The sequence below is a fragment of the Pristis pectinata genome, chromosome 2 (assembly GCF_009764475.1).
Source record: "Pristis pectinata isolate sPriPec2 chromosome 2, sPriPec2.1.pri, whole genome shotgun sequence".
In the NCBI taxonomy this organism is placed as follows: Eukaryota; Metazoa; Chordata; class Chondrichthyes; order Rhinopristiformes; family Pristidae; genus Pristis; species Pristis pectinata.
The window spans coordinates 102,118,239-102,138,400 of record NC_067406.1 but is presented as its reverse complement, the minus strand read 5'-3'; the positions used below and the strand labels follow the sequence as shown (position 1 = coordinate 102,138,400).

Here is a 20,162-nt window from a genome sequence, read left to right as displayed (position 1 = left end):
CTGTTAACTTTGATTATTCTTGAAAAAGATCAGTGACTAAAAGTAGAAGAGTTATCTTCCTCAGGATTAATTACAATTTCCTTGTTTAAAAGAACGATGAGCCATTGTCTTCAACCTTATCATAAATGCCTCCAACCACTCTCTTCTCTGGCCTCTTTCTTTGTCTTTTTGTAATCTTCATGTCCTATTTGTCTCTAATCTGTGCATCCAAGCCTAGATTTTTTCCATCAGAAAGGCTACCTTCACAATTCAACCCTCTGCCGATCTGCATTTGTTTCTAGGCACCTAATCCTTCAAGTTTAAAATTCACATTGTGCTATTTGAATCCTTTCATGAGCCCACCTCTCAGAATCCTGGTAAACCATGTCTAGCACAACTCCCACCAAACTTCCCTTTCCTGTGATTCTGGCCTCCTGCATATATCCCTTCCCTGTGACCAATAGTTAGCAAACCATACTTTTAGCCACGTGGACCCTATGTATTAGAAATAGTTTCCTTAAATTTGTCATCCTCTCCCCACCATTTATCTTTTAAGACACTCCATAAAAATCAGCTTATTTGTAAATTGCTTCTCTTCCTTAGCTTAGCATCCAGTGTTTAATTTCTTCTCCAAGATACACTCAATAGAATAGGATCATAGAACTGTAAAGCATGTAATTAGTATATTCAGCCAATCGAGGCTGCACTGGCTCTTTCAAAGCACAATCCAGTTATTCCCATGGCTTTAATATTTTTCTAAGATTTTATCCAATTCTCCTTTGAAGGGAACCACTGAACGAAGATGCTCAGTAAAGCAGTCACCATTCACAATTTTGCAATCCCGTTCAGTCCGCAAGGGTGATCTGGAGCTTTAATTCGTTATCCCATTCCCTTTTTAACCCAAATGTGCCTTTGCACTCTTCCAATCAGCCCAACACAAGCTTGAGGAACAGCACATCTTCTGCCTGGGTCATTGCAGACCTGGGTCAAAACTGAATTCAATAATTTCAGGTAACTTGATTTCTCAGTTTGTATTAGAACTGGCTAGTTCTGTTGCAACTTTATCCATCTGTAATAAAGTTTCAGATTTTCTCTGCACGGACACTGCCTGACCTGCTGGGCATTTCCAGTGTCCTCTGCAACAGCACTGACAAGCATTTCATAACTTTTAAAATCTGTTTTCTCCCTCCAACATCCCTCATTAGTCTATCAACCAGATGGCTACCTGAACAGCACATTGTCCCATCACAAACACTACCATTGTGTCCTACCCATCCCTCTGCATTCTCACTCCAACTTGGAACCAACTTGTTTTCTCACATTTCTCATTCTGAGGAAGAGTCTTCCACCCAACTTGTTAATTTTGTTTCCTTTTCCACAGGTGCTGCCTCACCTGCTGTTTCCAGCATTTTCTGCTTTCATTTCAGATTTCCACCATCTGGCTATTGGTAGATAGGGACTAAAGGCAAAAAAATCCATCGTGAAGAAAATAAAATCATCAATTACGTTTCACTTTTTGCTCACAATAACTGTAGATTTATTCAGTTTTTGAGCAGTAATGCCAAAAATAAATCCCAACGCAACCTTTCCTCAACCAGGGGACGGGGACAGACTGTTAGATCTTCAAGGAACAAAATCTCTCCATAACATTTTCAGCAATTTTGTATTTTACTTCTTACAACTGAATAACAAAGATTCTCAGAATCATTGTGGGGATTTAAAACTCCTGATATAAGCCAGAGCAAAATAAATATATACAAATAAATTCCGTTTTTTTAGGGACAAAATAAATAGAACTTTCCAAAGAGATAAAATGTAATGTTCCTAAAATGGATTGTAAATCTATCATAAAATAAAGAGAACAGATTCAACTCAATTTCACCAATGACCCAAATTATTTCTCTGTAATCAACAAGTAATCCAACAGTGCAGCATCTCAGTATTATGGTCGTTTTTGCAAATCAAATTTAAGCATTTGAATTGCACACTAGAGAAATGGCAAGGACAGATTTACAAATGCAGCATTGTGATTTTCACATATTGCATTTTTTGGGAGGAGTGGACTTTCAAATTTGACAGCTAATAGATCCTGCAGGTTTGTAATCCAAACTATTGACAGAATCTCCAATTAGATGTTAGGATTCCGAACAACCATACACTAAAATAATTGCCACTTAACTTTCTCGAAAAACTTCTATTAAAAAAAAACTTTCAAAATGTATGCACTGCATCACTGCTATTCTGTCATGCACAGAGATAACATGGGCAGAGGTGAAGTAGTCTCCCAGTACCCATCACTATTTGCCTGAAATTTAACTTACACAGTAAGCACGAGTTGGAATGTGTAAAAATTTCAGCCTATACTGTGGGGAAAGTGTTTTAAACAAAAAATCTTGCCACAACCTGTCCACTTCCTAAAGTAATGCTACACTGCACTACTCTCATCTCTCCTTTCATTCAAAGAAAAACTTAACCCATTAAACATCTTTGCACAAGCCAACTTCTAAACTACAGTCATAAATGCATCACATACTCGAATGATACAGCATAGGAGCACATTCTTATCTGTGCCCTGGTGGGACTGTCCTAGCAGACCAACCTCTGCTCACAACCTTGTGATTTTTAGCTTTAAAAAAAAACCAATTCCCTGTTGAAAGTAACTATGAAATCTTCTTCCAACATGCAAACCTATTAGGTTCCGAGAGGGTTGACTGGGTAAATGTTGATAGGTGGGTTGCCCCTGGCTGCATGTTCTAGAATTAGTGGACGCTTTCTAATAAGGGGTCAGATACCTAGAACTAAGCTGAGCAGTTTTTCTTCAGGAGGGGTGGATCTCTGAAATTCTTTACTCTAGTTGTCTAGTACATACAAGGTTAAAACAGAGAGATTTTAGAAGAATGATTGGGCAAAAAGAATGTTGAGTAACATCAACCAGGAAATTATTCAATGGTAGAACAGATTTGAGGGATCATAATGCCAACTACTGCTCTTATTTATTGTGATAAAGGTACAGGGGCAAGAACTATTGTGCCAAATAGCTCAAGTGTTTAAAAATTCAACTCAATTGCTGAGTTGTTGAAGACGTTAGATGGACGTTTAATAAGATGATCTGAGAGAATCAGGAACCAAAATCCTTATGGTTCACCTCAGGTGATACCTCCACAGCATCTGCACACTCTGCCTCAGTAAATACTTTGCAACAAAACTAGTTTCTCCTGATTTTAAAGTTAGCAGTCCCATTGCTGCCTATTTTGCCTTGTCTGTTGACAGGATCATTCAGAAGTAACCAGCTGTTATATTCTGAACACGTAAATCCATAATATTCTGTTAAATAATCAATATAAAATACCCTAAGGAAATGTCCTGTGCACTACTGGAGTTCAGCACAGGAGGAGATGAGGCAGACGCAACTTAAACCAAAATTTGCTGTCAAATATAATGACTTGAACATTTATATATTTTTGTGAAATACATAGAAGGGACTGCTTCTATCCCTCTGTTACAAGACTCTTCAATGGATATCATGTATGACAAAGATGAACTATTGATCTCTCAATCTACCTTATCACGGCCTTTGCACTTTATTTGTCTACCTGTATTGCACTCTGTAACTGTAACACTATATTCTGCATTCTGCTTTTTTTCTCCCTTGTGCTATCTTGATGTACTTATGTATGGAAAATTATCTGTCTTGATGCCATGCAAACAAAAACTTTTCACTGTATCTTGGTACACGTGACAATAATAAACCAATTACCAATAATTTCAATGTAACCAGCAATGTGATGGTCCTTTTAAACTAATCATTTGATTTCTCCAATGCAATCTGCTATTCCCCTGTAATGCTGAACAAGCTACCACAAATAAATAGCTAATGTTAGCAGTTGATTATAAAATAATCAGCAGTATCTCAAGGCATCTCTTCAGGTTCCCAAATCTGGTTTACCTTTTCCTGCCTGAATGAACAAAGGAAGAGCAAAGGCCACTGTACACATTTAGATGATGACTTATCCACGCCTTGCCTCAATTTGCTCATCTTAATTCTGAGACCTTTGAATCCTGGCAAGCAAAAACTCATAAGTTTTGAAAATGTTTTATTGACCTAAACTCAGCTTTTTAAGGAAAGAATTCCAGATTTCCACCATCTTGCATGTTAAAACTTGCAACTATAATTACAACTACAGAATAATCCTGCAAGAATAAATCAGATGATTCATGTTTCATGTATGCACTGAACACACTTATTTGTGAGTTGTCTTCTCCCTCTAAATTCCTTCTTCCGACATACCAAATACTGCAAAATGCACTTCATGTTTTTTGAGGCAAGTTGGAATTACATATTTAACACATAACATTATGCTTTAATTCTGACAGTCACCATCAATTGCTGAGAGACAATTTTGTTAGCACTATAGTTAGTGAGAATTGAGGATGCTCATTAAATATTGGCCTTGCCAGCAATCTCGATGTTGGAATTTAAATAAAAAGTCTAACCTTAAGAAAATGTACAGGATTGCATTCATTCACCAGCCTTTCACAATCCTTCAAGTATTTCTCGACCGTGTCCTTCTGTGTTCGCTTTCTTGTCAGGCAAGCTATGCGTTCAGCCTTCTTGCACTCAATTTGCTTTTCAATCTTTTCCAACAACTGCGTTCTTTTCAGTTCCAATTTCTCTGAAATCTCATCAAACTTGTTCTCAACAAGTTCTTTCTCATATTCCAGAATGAGCTAGATAAACAATGTGAATCAGCATGTCAGCAATGCTTCCCAATAAAATGGATTATAATTTTTATATATCATGAAGATTGCTGAGGAACTTCAACAGCAAATATCCAAGTTACTTCAAAACAATAATTTAGATTTGGCAAATTATAGATATTCAAATGAATGTTTCCATTGTACACAGTCAGGAAAAAAAATTCAAGTAAAAAATAATTTTGCCATAGTTTATCTTTCCTGAACTTTGTTATCCATTTATCCATGTTTAGTCCCTCCATTAATTTCCACTATTATCCCCTATAAACACTTGAAGACAACAACTCATTGTTGAAGTATGAACTATATTATCCCCAAGAACTTTTATAAATAACGAAGAGGAATCTAGAGGTCATGCCTATTTGACTATGGAAGGCATTGCTATTTAACATTACCATCTGACAAGAACATACAAATACCTTACAGAGGTTTCTGATTAGTACTTATGAGAATGGGACATCAATAGCTTTATTCCTTACCAGCCCAGTACTACACTTAATTGCAGAAAGTACAAGTTCAATTCAAAACAAAAATAAAAAGTAAAACCGGTCAGAGAAGGTACACAGAAACAAGATTTTTTCTGTATACGTTACTTAATGCAGAATGATTTAAGTACCAAGCATCACAGATTGGCACGTTGTTGCAGAAATTAACTAGTTAGGAAAATGGAACGTCATGGCAGTGCATATACTAAATGTCGGGCAGTTCTCACCTCGATATCCGAAGGGACATCAGCAACTTCGGCCTTTAGTCTCTCATTCAGCTGTCTCAGTTCTCTCAGGTTGTTAAAGTATTCAAGCTAAAAAAAAATGTAGTCAGATATATCCATTCCACAAATATCAAACAAACATTTTGACTAGTTGGTCAAAATCTGAAAGGTTTTCTTTCCATTCACTAAAAACACATCATTACCACATACTTGCTCTAAATGGCACTGCTACTTGCCATAATCTTTCCCATAAAGTAAATCACAAGCTGTTGGTTTGAATGTTGAACACAAACAGGCCATCTTGTTTATAGATCATAGTGTACGCATATTGGTTCCATTTTGCTTAACACCTGTAGCCAAAAATCTATCAACTAAATAGTATTCTTAAAAAACTGTAGATATTGTATATCTGAAAACAAAACAGAAGATGCTGAAGTATTCAGCAGCTTTGAATAGAGAAAACAGATTACATTGTCATGAAATGTTCAATGGCTTTTGTCCCCCTCAGATGTGTGTTACCCTTTATTAATAATAACCTTCCTAACACCACCAATGAATAGCTTAGGGAGAGTCCCATCTGACTAATAATTGAATTAATAAGGAGGGTCAATGAGAGCAGTGCTTTTGATACAATCTACAAGGTTTTTTTTTGACAAGCTTCCACATGGCAAGCTGGACAAAAAAAAAGTAAAAGTCCTTGGGATCCAATGAGGAGTGATAAAATAGGTTTAGTGATAGAAGGCAGAGGATAATGAATAATGGGTATTTGTGTGGCTGGAAAGCTATTCCCAGTCCTTCATTTTGTTTTGTTAAAACAAGAATAGTTTGGACTTAATTGTTAGTAGCACAATGAAGTAGTTTGCAGACAACTGAAAAAAATTGTAGTTGACTGAGCAGGAAAGCTTTAGTCTTCAGGAAGATGTAGAATATCTGCTCAGTAGTTCAAAGTGCAATTGGAGTTTAACACAGAGGAGTCAGGCAATGCGTTTGGGGGAGCTGCAACAAGGCAAAGGAAAATAAATAATTAACAATTGTTACAAACAGAGAGACCTTGCAGCACACATCTGCAGATCTTTAAAAGTTGCAGGACAGATTGATAATGTATTAGAAAGGGGTATGACAAATTATCCTTTATTAGCCAAGACACTGAGTGTAAGAGCAAGGAGGTTGTGTCAGAACATTAGTTAGACCACAGCTTGAGTAATGCATTTAGTTTTGCTCACTGTTTAACAGAAAAGATATGATTGCATTGGAGAGTTGCAAAGGAAAGTTATGTAGTTATGTCAACATTGGAAAACTGTAGCTATGACAAGCTGGGGATGTTTTCTTTGAAACAGAGGCAGAAGGGAAAAATGAGATGTCTGACATTAGGAGGGTCACAATAGAGTGAATAGAAGGAACTCATTTCTCTTAATGGGGATTTTAAAAAAGCCAATGGGTCTAGATTTTAAAGTTAATTGTCAAAGAATAAGAGGGAAGAGGAGGAAACTATCTTATCCAAGAAGTCAGTGGAGACCCAGAGAGATGGCAAAGAAACCTCATCACATTTAAACAGTAACTGGATGTTTACTGTTTAAATGTGATGAGGTTTTGAAATTATGTAGTCAGGTTCTATCAAACAGGTCTACAATCCCTTCAAACCACTATCTTTGGTTTCAATAGCCACATATTTAAAGACCTGCAGGACTTTGGATCAATCACTGAAAGATGGGGTTTGGCTGGGATGCTCTTTCTCAACTGATATTGACATAATGGGTCATATTTTCTATGAATTTTAAAATCATGCCCTTGCATTCCAGAATCCCTTGCCAGAGAAATGAAGTGATGAAAATATCAAATCCATTTATCATATCAATTTATCATCTTAATTGGGTCACCTATCATCCCCCACTTTCAGTTTAAAGCACTTTTAACAGTGGCAGTTATTCTAGATTGCTTCAAGGCTCCATAATATAAAGCAAAAAAAGGAACTGATGCCCAACCAGATACAGAGATACAAGTGCAGATGACCAAAGGAGTGTCTCAAAAATGGAAAGAGGCAAACGTTTGGAAGAGGATTTCCAGACTTGGCAGATGAAGACATCGGTCCCAATTATGCGGCAATTAAAATCAGGGTTGCTCAAGGGAGTATAGACGGTGGTCTGGAGGGATGGCTGACCTGTTTGATGCAAACTGTCCACATAATTCCATCACTTTCAGTTACCCACACACCCCCAGTGCCACTCAGGACCCTGGATCAATGCGGGCTGACTTCCCAGAACAGCGCAGAATCCCTCTCAGGCACTGTAGTGTAGCAGTTAGTGTAACACCATTACAGCGCCAGCAACCCAGGTTCAATTCCTACCGCTGTCTGTAAGGAGTTTGTACATTCTCCCCGTGTCTGCATGGGTTTCCTCCCACACTCCAAAGATGTACAGGTGAGGAAGTTGTGGGCATGCTATGTTGGCACCAGAAGCGTGGTGACACTTGCGGGCTGCCCCCAGAACACTCTACCCAAAGATGCATTTCACTGTGTGTTTCAATGTACATGTGACTAATAAAGAGATCTTAGTCCTGTCGCGGATACCTTTTCTTCCTGGTAGATCATGTCAATCAGGTTGACAGAGTGAAAGACACCGCGGTGGTGCTCAGACACGCACTGGCCGCACGCCACCTGTTTGCAGACCTTGCAGAAGAGCTGCAAGCTGCGGGACGGGTGGCGGTCGCACAGCGCGTACCCCTCGCCCGGGTTCCTGGCGCCGGCTCCCGGGCCCGCGTTCTCCTCCAGCTCCCCGCAGCGCTCCTTCCTGCCGCCGCCTTCGCAATGCTGCGACCTGAAGAGCTTCACCACCTCAGCCAGGGTGGTGTTGCTGGGCAGGTTGACGGCGCCCTCGGCGATGAAGTTGGTCTTTCTGCACAGGGGGCACTCGAGCTGGCTGTTCCTCCAGATGTTGTTGCTACCGCTGCTGCAGATGCCCAGCCCGAAACCCGAACAGAACGACTTGGTGACACATTCCAAGATACATTTCTTGCAAAAATTGTGCGAGCAAACAGGCAGAGTGGTGGGGTTCTCAAACACCGATAAGCAAACTGCACAGGTCAAGCTGGCCTCCATTTCTAATTGAGGACCGCTCCTCTCGCTCGCTCTCGCACTTGGAAACCCTCCAACCAACCAGCTGAGAGTTTGAGGGCTTTTATCTGGGTTTAAAAACCGCAACCACACCAACCGTTAACGCGATTACGAAGAACTGAAAGTGAAACTCTTGTCCCGAGTTGTAGTGGGCAGGCGTTTCCAGGAAGTCCCGCCTTCAATACCCCCACTCCCCTGTCACTCGTCGTGTCACAAAGTCAACAGGAAATGCAAACCATCTGCAAGGAGGTGCCTGCTTTTAGCTGTGGTCATAATGATTTATCCCTCAATGTCCAGCCTTCAGCGGATGAAAAATCAAAGAATCGGAAAGCTGAAATGAAAACAGAAAATACTCATCAGACTAGACAGCATCTGTGGAAGGAAAGGCTCTAATTTTTTAGGCTGGACACCCCATTACAGATGAAAAGCAGGCAGTTTAATGTTTCAGTTCAGGACTGAAGATAGGAAAAGGGGAAACCCAATATATATAGGAGGGAAAAGCAGAGCAGTGATAGGTGGACAAAAGAGGGGAGGCGGGGTGGGCACAAGGTGGTGATAGATGCGGGTAAGAGATAGTGATAGGCAGGTGTGGGGGAGGATGGGAGAGCATATTTCCCTGGGGTGCAGTCCTTTGTTTCTCACCCAATTATCAGATAACGCTTCATGTTCCAGAGAGTTGCTGAGTGTTACCAACATTTATTTTTGTTCCGGCCTTCGGTGCCTGCAACTCAGGGTCTCACACTCGATTTTGTTTGAGAGAAGCTTTTTGTCACATGTCCCCACAGTGATGGAATCATGGAGATTGAGGGGCACAGAATGAGACTACGGTATTCAGCACACACCTATGCAAGTTGATAAAGAGCTTTCAAAACTAATGATGTTTTCCACCTCACGGTTCATTGCCTGTAGTTTACTGTAAAAGAAGTGCTTGTTTGAGAAATGAGAATTTCTGCCTCCATGGCCCTGTCAGGCAGTGAATTGCAGAATCCTACCCATACACTCAACCAGGTTGGATGGTCCCCATTGCTTGAATCTGGTGCTTAGCTCACTGGCTGGTTGTCTATTCTGTTTAATTCTTGGTGGCTTGATACATTTATGTAGGTTGCCAGGCCACTTTGAAGGGTAGTTAGGAGTCAACCATTCGGCTCCAGTCTGAAGTATTGCAATCAGTATACAGCATTTGGTGTACACAATGTGGTCTTCTCTACACAGAAGAAACCAAATGCAAATTGGATGATCATTTTGCAGAGCACTTGTGTTCAGTCTGCTGGAGGGAACCTGAGCCTGTCACTTTAATTCTTCATTCCACTCCCATTCTGACCTATCCGGTCTCCTGCACTTCTACAGTGAGGTACAACACAAGCCTGAGGGACTACACCTCATCTTCCATCTGGGCACATTGCAGCCTTCCAGTCTCAATATCAAATTCATCATCTTTAGGTAACTCACTTCTTTATTGTATCATAACTGGTCATTTCTGCCAGTCATTCATCTGTGATTTTGGCTCAGTTTTTCTCCCTCCGCTAGTATTATCTGGCCCGCTGGGCATGTCCAACAGCCCTTCCATTAGCGACACATAATACAGACAAAGAAAGATTAACTGTTTCTAACTGCCACATTGACCCATTTAATCTCATCCTGTCAGAGATACTCCCTTTGTTCTACCTATCCCTCCCCCACCTGTAAAATTCTGATAATCAGGTACACTTGGGACTTCGGTGATGTGAATTGCCTGATTTTGCAGACTATTGGATGATATTTCTCTTAATACCCAAACGTATTTTTAATTTACTGTTTTTCAGATGTTATATAGTAATATAGTAAAATTTCCAGTGAACCATGTATGTTTAGAGGGAACATGGGAACCAGGACCCAGGTGAGTTAAAAGGGAGCTTGCCAAACATAAGCTGATGAGCCAGATGTTGAACCAATGAGATTTCCTAATAATTGGACAGTGAATTTCAGAGTTTTACCACAATTTATTTTCTCTTTTTTTTTCAGTTGTGATGAAGGGCTTCAGACTTGAAATATTAACTCTGTTTCTCTTTCCATATATGCTGTCTGGCCTGTAGAGTGTTTCTAGCATTTTCTGTTTTTATTTCAGATTTTCAGGATCTGGAATTTTTATTTGATTTTCAACCAGCTTTTACAAATGCTGAATGTTCACAAACAACATTATTGAAACGACCAGTCAAACTAAACCTGTTTTGATAGCCAGCCTGCTGCACACCAGTTTACACACTCAAGCTTACTCTGGACACAGCTCACACTGAAGACTGATCCTATTACCATTTCCAAATAATTTTGTGCAAGCAGAGCTAACTTGCAATGGGAATTTGCCTAGAACTACCTCTGCCCTTGAGAGATAACATGCATGTGAAACACAGGCACCCATGAGGACCACTTCACTGGTCTTTTCCACCCAGGCCCTGCAGGGAGTCATGCTCTTATGTACAGTTTCCAGAGGAGTAACGTAATATATGACTTGTCGTATTGATGGTGCATTGGTAGAATTTTTGTTTGCAACGTGGGCATCCTGAGTTTGATTCCCGGCCAATGCAAAGGAAGTTTTTTTTCTGCTCTCCTATATGCTTCTGAGACCTGACTGCCTACACCTCAAAGCACTTGTAAGATCCCACCCACAGTCTCTTTGCAATAACCTCCAAATTTACCAGAAGATCAAGCAAACCAACCTTGAGGCTCTAATTACACTCAATTAGCTCTATCTGGCAGGCAGTGTTATTTATATCCCTGATGACAGACATCCAAAAAAGGCTGTCTGTTCTGAGCTTTATCACAGGAAGAAATTACCAGGTGAGCAGAAGAAAAGATTCAAGGATGTGCTCAAAGTCTTATGAAGAATGTAACATGCCTAAAAAAGAATCAAGGTGGAGCAGAAACATTTAGGATGGTATTGAGAGCCTCGAGTCTATGCATTGGCATCATAGAAGCCCTGTGTTGAAGACAGAAGGAGCACATCACCTCACAAACTACCCACTCACTTGCCCCATCAGACACCTGCTGACCCATTTGTAGAAGATTCGAGATTCCAGCATCTGCAGTCTCTTATGTCTCCATTTGTGGAAGAGTCTGTGGCTCCCACAGTAACCTCGTCAGTCGCCTCAATTCCCACATAACCAGAATGAAAGTCATCTTTGATCCTGAGGAACTACCTAAAAAAAAGAATATCTATCTAGGCTGCGCTTTCAAAAGGTAGTCTTTACTGACATCAATGACCTCAAAAAAACCTCAGATACTAGCTCATTCACATGTCTGGACGGCTCTCACAGTCAAAATCAAGGTTGCCATCACTTTGAACTTCTTAGCCAGCAAAAACTTCAGGCTGAAGCTACTGATGTACACCACATTTTACTGTTTACTCTTTGCTTCAGAAAAGAATATTTCATTTCCTGCCCTTTCACTTCACAGGATCGGGCATGTTGGGCACAGGCATTTGCTGCCATTGCAGGGTTCTCCAAATGCAGGTGTACATCTATATTGCATTGATTAGACATTCCATTGACAATCATACATTGTTGCAACGAGCAATTGCTGTAAACCAACTGAGGAACTTTTTACTGGTCAAATCCAGCTCATACAATTCAAAGTCAAGTTTATTGTCATATGCACAAGTACATGTATGCACAAGTGCAATGAAAAAATTACTTGGAGCAGCATCACAGGCACATAGCATCATATATTGGTATTGGCTTATTATTGTCACTTGTACCGAGGTACAGTAAAAAACTTGTCTTGCATACCATTCGTACAGATCAATTCATTACACAGTGCAGATACATTGAGTTAGTACAGAGTGCACTGAGGTAGTACAGGGTAAAAACAATAACAGAATACAGAGCAAAGTGTCACAGATACAGGGAAGTGCATTGCAGGTAGACAATAAGGTGCAAGGTCAAACAAGGTAGATTGTGAGGTCAAGAGTCCATCTCATCATATAAAAGAACCATCCTTGAGCCTGGTGGTATGTATCTTCTGCCTGATGGACGAGGAGAGAAGAGAGAATGACCCGGGTGGGTGGGGTCTTTGATTATGCTGGCTGCTTAGCCAAGGCAGCGAGAGGCATAGACTGAGTCCATGGAGGGGAGGCTGGTTTCTGTGACGTGCTGGGCTGTGTCCACAACTCTCTGCAGTTTCTTGCGGTCCTGGGCACAGCAGTTGCCATACCAAGCAATGATGCTTCCAGATAGGATGCTTTCTATGGTGCATCGATAAAAATTGGTGTGTGTCAAAGGGGACATGCCAAATTTCTTTAGCCTCCTGAGGAAGTAGAGGCACTGGTGAGCTTTGTTGGCTGTGGTGTCTATGTGGTTGGACCAGGACAGGCTATTGGTGATGTTCACTCCTAGGAACTTGAAGCTGTCAACCCTCTCGACCTCAGCACCACTGATGTAGACGGGTGCATGTACATCGCCCCCTTTCCTGAAGTCAATGACCGGCTCTTTTGTTTTGTTGACATTGAGGGAAAGGTTGTTGTCATGACACAATGTCACTAAGCTCTCTATCTCCTTCCTGTACTCTGTCTCATTGTTATTTGAGATAGGGCCTACTATAGTGGTGCCATCTGCAAACTTGTAGATGGAGTTAGAGCAGAATCTGGCCACACAGTCATGAGTATATAGGGAGTAGAGTAGAGGGCTGAGGATGCAGCCTTGTGGGGCACCAGTGTTGAGAATAATCGTGCTGGAGGTGTTGCTGCCTATCCTCACTGATTGTGGTCTGTTGGTCAGAAGGTCAAGGATCTAGTTACAGAGGGAGGTGTTGAGTCCCAGGTCTCGGAGTTTGGTGTTGAGTTTGCTTGGAATTATAGTACTGAAGGCGGAGCTGTAGTCAATAAACAATAGTCTAACAGGTGTCTTTACTGTCCAGATGCTCCAAGGCTGAGTGTAGGGCCAGGGAGATGGCGTCCACTGTAGACCTGTTTCGGCAGTGGGTGAATTGCAGTGGGTCAAGATTGTCTGGGAGGCTGCAGCTGATGCGCGCCGTGACCAACCTCTCAAAGCACTTCATGATGGTGGATGTCAGAGTCACTGGTCAATAATCATTAAGGCATGTTACTTTGATTTTCTTCGTACCGGGATGATAGTGGTCTTCTTAAAACAGGTAGGAACCTGAGATTGAAGCAGCGAGAGGTCAAATATGTCTGCAACTAACCCCACCAACTGTTCAGCACAAGATCTGAACACTCAGCCAGGGACACCATCTGGGCCAGATGCTTTACTCGTGTTCACTCTCCGGAAGACTGGTGTTACGTCCTTGATGGTGACTATGGGTTCAGTTGCATTGAAGGCAGTCATGGTGGGTGGTGACAATCCACTTCCCTTCTGTTCAAAACGTGCATAGAATCTATGCTGCCCAAATTCTTTTCGTGGCCGGTTATGGTGTGTAAGCCCTGCCACAACTGATGGCTGGTCTGGGACTCTATTTTGAACCGGTATTGACTTTTGGCATTCCTGATAGCTTTCTGGAGGTCATTGCTCGATTTCTTGTAAAGGTTTGGGTCACCAGATTTGCGTGCAGTAGTCCTTGACTTCAGTAGGGAGTGGATCTCCCAGTTCATCCGTGTTGTCCTCTTTGGCACACAGTCCTCAACACACGCTGATAAAGTCTGTGATGGTGGTGACACATTCATCTAGGCTGGCAGCTGAGTCGTTGAACATGGACCAGTCCACTGACTCAAAGCAGTCGCGTAGAAGCTCATCTGTATCCTCAGACCAGCACTGCACAACTTTCTGTACTGGATCCTCCCATTTCAGTTTCTGTTTGTATGCAGGGAGAAGGAGCACAGCCTGGTGGTCTGACTTACCAAAGTGAGGGCAGGGGGTGGCTCGGAAGGCATCTTTGATGGTTGTATAGCAATGGTCAAGGGTGTTAGGGCTCCTGGTGAGACAGGAGACGTGCTGGTAGTACTTTGGTAACACACTGTTGAGTTTGGCCTGGTTGAAGTCACCTGTAGTAATGAAGAGGGCCTCAGGGTATCCTGTCTCAAGGTTGTTGACCATGGAGAATAGCTCATTGAATGCAAGGTTCATGTCCGTCTGGGGTGGGATGTAGGATAGCTGAAGTGAACTCCCGTGGCAGGTAGTATGGTCAACACTTCACTGTTAGATATTCCAGGCTGGGTGAGCAGGAGCTCGCCGGGACCGTCATGCGCAAGTAGCACAAGTTATTGATTAAGAAGCAGACCCCTCCGACTCTAAATTTGCCCGAGGATGTCGTACGGTCCATTTGGTGGATTGAGAAGCCCTAAGGTTGAATGGCACAGTCAGGTGAAGCAGGTGTAAGCCACGTTTCGGTGAGACACAGCACACAACAGTCCCTCAGTTCTCATTGGTAGGTCAGTCTTGCCCTTAGTTCATCAACTTCGTTCTCAATGGCCTGGACATTAGCTGGTAGTATGCTGGGAAGGGGAGGTCTTATATCCATGCTGTTTCAGCCTCACCTGCAGCCCAGCCCTCTTACCACGCTTCTGAGGTAAGCGGCTGCGACCCGTCGGTCCTGGAGTGGAGCCACCTAGTAAGTGATTGCTTAAAGACAGTCCTGGAAGACCTGGATTGGATTCAACTGGACTGGAAGGTATGTAATTTCTTCTGGCCAGACTTTGAAGACCTGGAGAAGATTCCCCTGGACTGGAAGGTAAGTGACTGCTAGTGAACAGACTTGGAAGACCTGGCATGGATTCATCTGGACTGGAAGGTAAGTGACTGCTGGTGAACAGACTTGGAAGACCTGGAGCGGATTAACCTGGACTGGAAGGTAAGGTTGGATGACCTGGAGTGGATTCAGCTGGCCTGTGAGGTAACTTGTTGTTTCCATACAGGTCTAAAGGTCTATAAGCAGCATTCACAAAAAAATATAAACTAAACATAAATAGAACACATTTTTTGCAATTCCTCCATTCTTAAGCGGTCTCAACTGCTCCTCATCTTTCAGGGGTCATACCAGCCTGAAAGATGAATCTCTGAGGATGGAGGCTGTTCAAGCTCGGGACGACTTTGAGTATGCCTTAATAGAAGCAGAAGCCTCCTTCTTTAGTCCCTGTGCTTCCTTGACATAACCATCATCTGGCACAGTAAAATGAATCACTTCTGACAGGACTCAACGTCTATTTGACCAATACAGTAGCTCCCCATTTCCTCCTGCTTGATTGCTGTCACTCATAGCAGGTGGCTCTTCTCATGCAATGCTGCTCCCTTATTATTCTAGTATCAGACCTGTGCTCTGTAGGAACAAGTTAGCAGGTGGTGCAAGGAGGGTGGTGGATAGGGAGACACACACAGAGGGAGAGAAAGAGAGAGAGAGTGGGAAAGGCAGAGGACACACAAAGAGTAAGAGAGGCATATGCTGAGCAGCTGAAAGAGGGAGAGAGAGAGAGAGGGATGGAGTAGCAGAGGGAGGGAGAGAGGCACATGGTAAGCAGTAGGGACAAGAAAACAGGAAGTCAAGAGAGAAAGGGAGAGATGGGGACAAGGGAGACAACAGCTTGTATATGTGAATGACAGCATGCACATATTGGTAAGGAAAGGTGTTAGCTGAGTGTGACTGGTACAAAGTTGTGGATGTAATGAATCGTGAGGGCTCACTGACCAATTTTACAAGGTCATGATACCTGTCGCAAAACTGGCTAGCAGCAGAGGGAACATTGCTCTATGAGCTGTCCTGATGCAGGGTCTCATCCCAAAATGTCGACTATCCATCTGCCTGAACTGCTGAGTTTCTCAAGCAGTTTGTGTTTTTTTTCACTCCAGATTCCAGCATCTGCAGTCTCTTGTGTCTACTGTATTAGTGTTGTTGATATTGAGGAGGGTAGTGTTAGGCCACAGGATCATATTAATGAGTTAGTAAGACTGGCAGAGCAAAAGCAATGGAATTTAATCCTGATAAGTGTGAAATGTTGCATTTTTGGCACACTGGGACATACACAATGGTCCAAGGGAGAATTGAACTGAGGGACATTGTAAGTCTAAGGATCCCTGAAGGTAGACAAGGTGTTTAAGAAGGCATTTGCAATATTTGCCTTCGTTAGCTGGGACATAGAATTTAAGAGCAAGGAGGTTATCATACAAGTTTATAGAACATTGGTTAAGCTATAGCTGAAGTACAGTGTACTCTTCTGGTCACCACACCATAGGAAGGATGTGATTACACCAGTGAGTGTGCAAATGAGATTCACCCAGATATTGCCTAGGATGGGGTGTTATGGTTATGAGGAAGGACTGGATAGCTGGATTTGTTTTCCTTGGAGTGGTAGAGTCAAGGTGGGGATTATGGGGACTTTGTTGAGGTATACAAAACGATGAGGGGCATAAATAGGGTAGATAGTATGAAATTTGTCCCCATTGCAGAGATGTCTGCAATCAGAGGGCATAGGTTGAGGGTGTAAGAAGTTCAGAGGGGATTTTTTTCACCTAGAAGGTGGTTGGAATCTGGAATACATTGGGTGAAGGGGTGGTGGAGACAGGTACTCTCACAACATTAAAGAAATATCGAGACAAGCACTTGAGTTGCTAAGACAAAGAAGACTACGAACCAAGTGCAGGTAAATGGATTTAGTAAAGATGACTGCTTTACGGTCAGCTTGGACATGGTGGGCTGACGGGCCTGTTTCTGAGCTGCATAACTCTAGCATTCTATACCTCAACCGGAGATCCCCCCTCAAGCAATCTCCTGCCAGTATCACCTGCAGGTGGCCATGGAGGGTCTGCATCGCCCCTTCTACACAGTATGTCCCTCCTGCAGGTAATGTGAGCCAGTAGTCTCTCCATGTCTGTCAATAAACCTGGGAGAACAGTCCCTGCCTTCTGAAAGAACCAGTGCAGTAATTTCCAAGTAATTGACACTCTTCAGTAGCTGCTAACTGTTGGCAGCTGTGTGAAGAACAAGAGAATCTCATAATACTAGGTGAATCTGAAGCAACATAACAAGAGGGAGAGCAACAATGCTAAATTACAGACTAGGCAGTGGAATAAAACTTTTTATTGTGTTTTGAAATATTGTTAGGGTGAGATTTTGTTTTAACACCAAAGGGGATTAAGGAACTTCTAACCTTTCATGTTTTAATAATTGCAGGTAGAGAAATTTCTCCAATTATAACTCCTTATTACTACATAGAGATTTGTTCCCTTCACCTATAAAAGGACATATCAGCATTGGAGGCAGTCCACAGGAGATTCACCAGGCTAATCTCTGGGTTGAGAGGTTGGTCCTATCAAGAAAGAATGAACAGTTTAGGCCTGTATTCTTTGGAGTTTATAAGAATGAGGGGGGACCTTTTTCAAACATGTAAGATCCAAAGGGGGCTTGACAGGGTAAACACTGAGTTGTTTTCACTTGTATGAGAGTCTCAAACAAGCAGGAATGGTAACAAGATAAGGAGCTGGTCATTTAAAATAGAGATGCATAGAAATTTCTTTTCACTGAGGCTAGTGAATCTCTGGAATTCTCAACTCCAGAGCGTTGTGAAGGTTTTATCATTAGCAGTATTTAAGCTGAAGGTAGATAAATTCTTGAAAGATCAGGGAATTGATGACTCTGAAAAACTGGCACAGAAAAGCAGTTGAGGTCAGCGTAGATCAGCCATGATCATATTGAATGGTGGGCCAGGTGATCTATTACTGCTCCTATTATTTTGTGTTCTTAATCAAACCTCTCACAGGAAACAAATCTGATCATCGCATTAGGAATGAAATTCAGGAATTTCAATGGCTGATATTTTTTCAATTCATAACTTTTGATCATATGATACTGCAAAGCCTTTCATGTTGAATGTTTTGCAATTATTAGGATTATACCTGAAGTGCAATTACAATGAAATGCACTCCAGGCAACTTCATCTAAAATGCAATGAAATACAATTTAAGAGGAAAAGAAAACTTTATTAATAGTTTGAGTTAAATCAGTTGTATGATAATCAGTTCTAAAATAGGTACTGGCAAAATTAATCTGGACACAATAATTAATTAAAGTTCCTTCATCTGACAACATTCTCTGCTCTTCCAGAAATGACTAAGTAGAAATGGTAGCATTCATTAAGAAATCTGTGATTGATAAGAACAACAGAAGTTTATACAACGGTTTCCTTGATTTTGTCCAAATTACCCTCATATTTAAAATCATTATTATATCATCAAATATGTATTGATTTTGTTCTACAATATCAAAATTATCTTTAGATAGATTACTTATAAATTATGATTCACAATATCTATCAGACTATTTCTCTGTAGATGTTCTGCAGATAAACAAAAGAGATTTATCTCTGATAACTGAATAGACATGTAGAGTTCACTAACTTTTTCTGAGATAACAATTTGACTTTTTAATCAACATGTCCTGGGGTGGAGTTGGGTTTTGTAAGACTTCAGTTTTAGTCATGAAACTTCCTTCATTTAATAGTCATCAGCATCACCAATGCAAATTGCCAAGAGGGCTGCCTCATAGTGTCCTGATGCATATTTCTGAAAGGAATCAAAACAAATATTTCTTTAAAGCCACTTAAGTAATCTTAGCTATTATTATTGTATCTGTGTTATCGAACATAGAACATTCCCTCTGAGTCCATGCCAAAGATCAAGCTCCCATTTACACTAATCCTATTTTGTTCTCGTCATGTTCCCATCAACTCCCCCAGATTCTACCACTCACCTACACGAGTTTAATTAACCTAGCAGCCCACACATGTTTGGGAAACTGGAGCACCCAGAGTAAGCACATGGTCACAGGGAGAATGTGCAAACTCCACACAGACAGCACCAAAGGTCAGGATTGAACTCAGGTCACTAGGGTGGTGAGATAGCAGTTTTAACAGCTTTGGTAGTAAGGTATAAATTTATTATATGTTATTGAAGATTTGCTACATGTTGTTGAAGCCTGTTATTGAGTTCATAATATCGATGATGATGCAATTACACCTAGTAAAACAAAATGGTTAACCACAAGGGTTAAAATAGGACAGAAATTTTACATGTGAATTAGTATTTGCATAGCATCATTTCATTTCCTTATATTTTTATGTTTTATGTGGATACATGTCTATTAAAATAATTCAAATGTACAAGTTGAAAGTGATCATAAAATCAGAAAAAACCTTGCAAGGAATTAATAAATTGACAATATTTTAGTGCCAATTTTAAATTTGCTTACTAGGCAAAAATCCATGGATGAATGGTTAAAATGGCTTATAGGATTTTTCTATGTCAATCCTGATGAATTAAAGCAAGTTCCAATCTTAAACTTGCAACTGGGAAACCCACTGGAAGCCCCCCAGCATCCTCCTTTAAATAAATCTGATCAGGCTCTGATGATGCCACTGGGACAAGTCCACAATTTTAAGTGGAAACTTACACAGAAAGTCCTGCCGATTTCTCTGTAAATCAGCACAGCTTAAAGAGAAACTGTGTCCAGAAGAGTTCAAAAGATGCAAGTGGAGTTTTTAGAGAAAATACTTTCTTCATACAGCCAAGAGGAGCACGGGAACCCAACAGACCCCAGGAAGAATATTGAAGCATCCTTCCTCAATGAAATTATCTAGTTCAGTACTGACTGGGGGACACACTGAGGATTTTCCCTGCTTGTTCCACATGGAACTGGATC

The 20,162-nt window shown here is 41.3% G+C and overlaps 2 protein-coding genes across 4 annotated transcripts in view; both read right to left on the bottom strand.

The window, feature by feature from the left end:
• Positions 1–8,692, bottom strand: part of LOC127567496 (uncharacterized) — a 31,554-nt gene extending 22,862 nt beyond the window's left edge. For all 3 annotated transcript variants that reach the window (XM_052010457.1, XM_052010458.1, XM_052010459.1), the window contains exons 1-3: positions 8,010–8,692; positions 5,447–5,533; positions 4,474–4,707 (exon numbers count right to left, since the gene is read on the bottom strand). In XM_052010457.1, the coding sequence (XP_051866417.1) occupies positions 4,474–4,707; positions 5,447–5,533; positions 8,010–8,537 (849 nt within the window). In that variant the 5' untranslated portion in view covers positions 8,538–8,692. The remainder of the gene's footprint in view (positions 1–4,473; positions 4,708–5,446; positions 5,534–8,009) is intronic.
• Positions 8,693–18,958: 10,266 nt separating this feature from the next.
• Positions 18,959–20,162, bottom strand: part of LOC127584160 (annexin A10-like) — a 77,100-nt gene continuing 75,896 nt past the window's right edge. The window contains exon 13 of the mRNA XM_052040744.1: positions 18,959–19,027. Within this exon, the coding sequence (XP_051896704.1) occupies positions 18,959–19,027 (69 nt within the window). The remainder of the gene's footprint in view (positions 19,028–20,162) is intronic.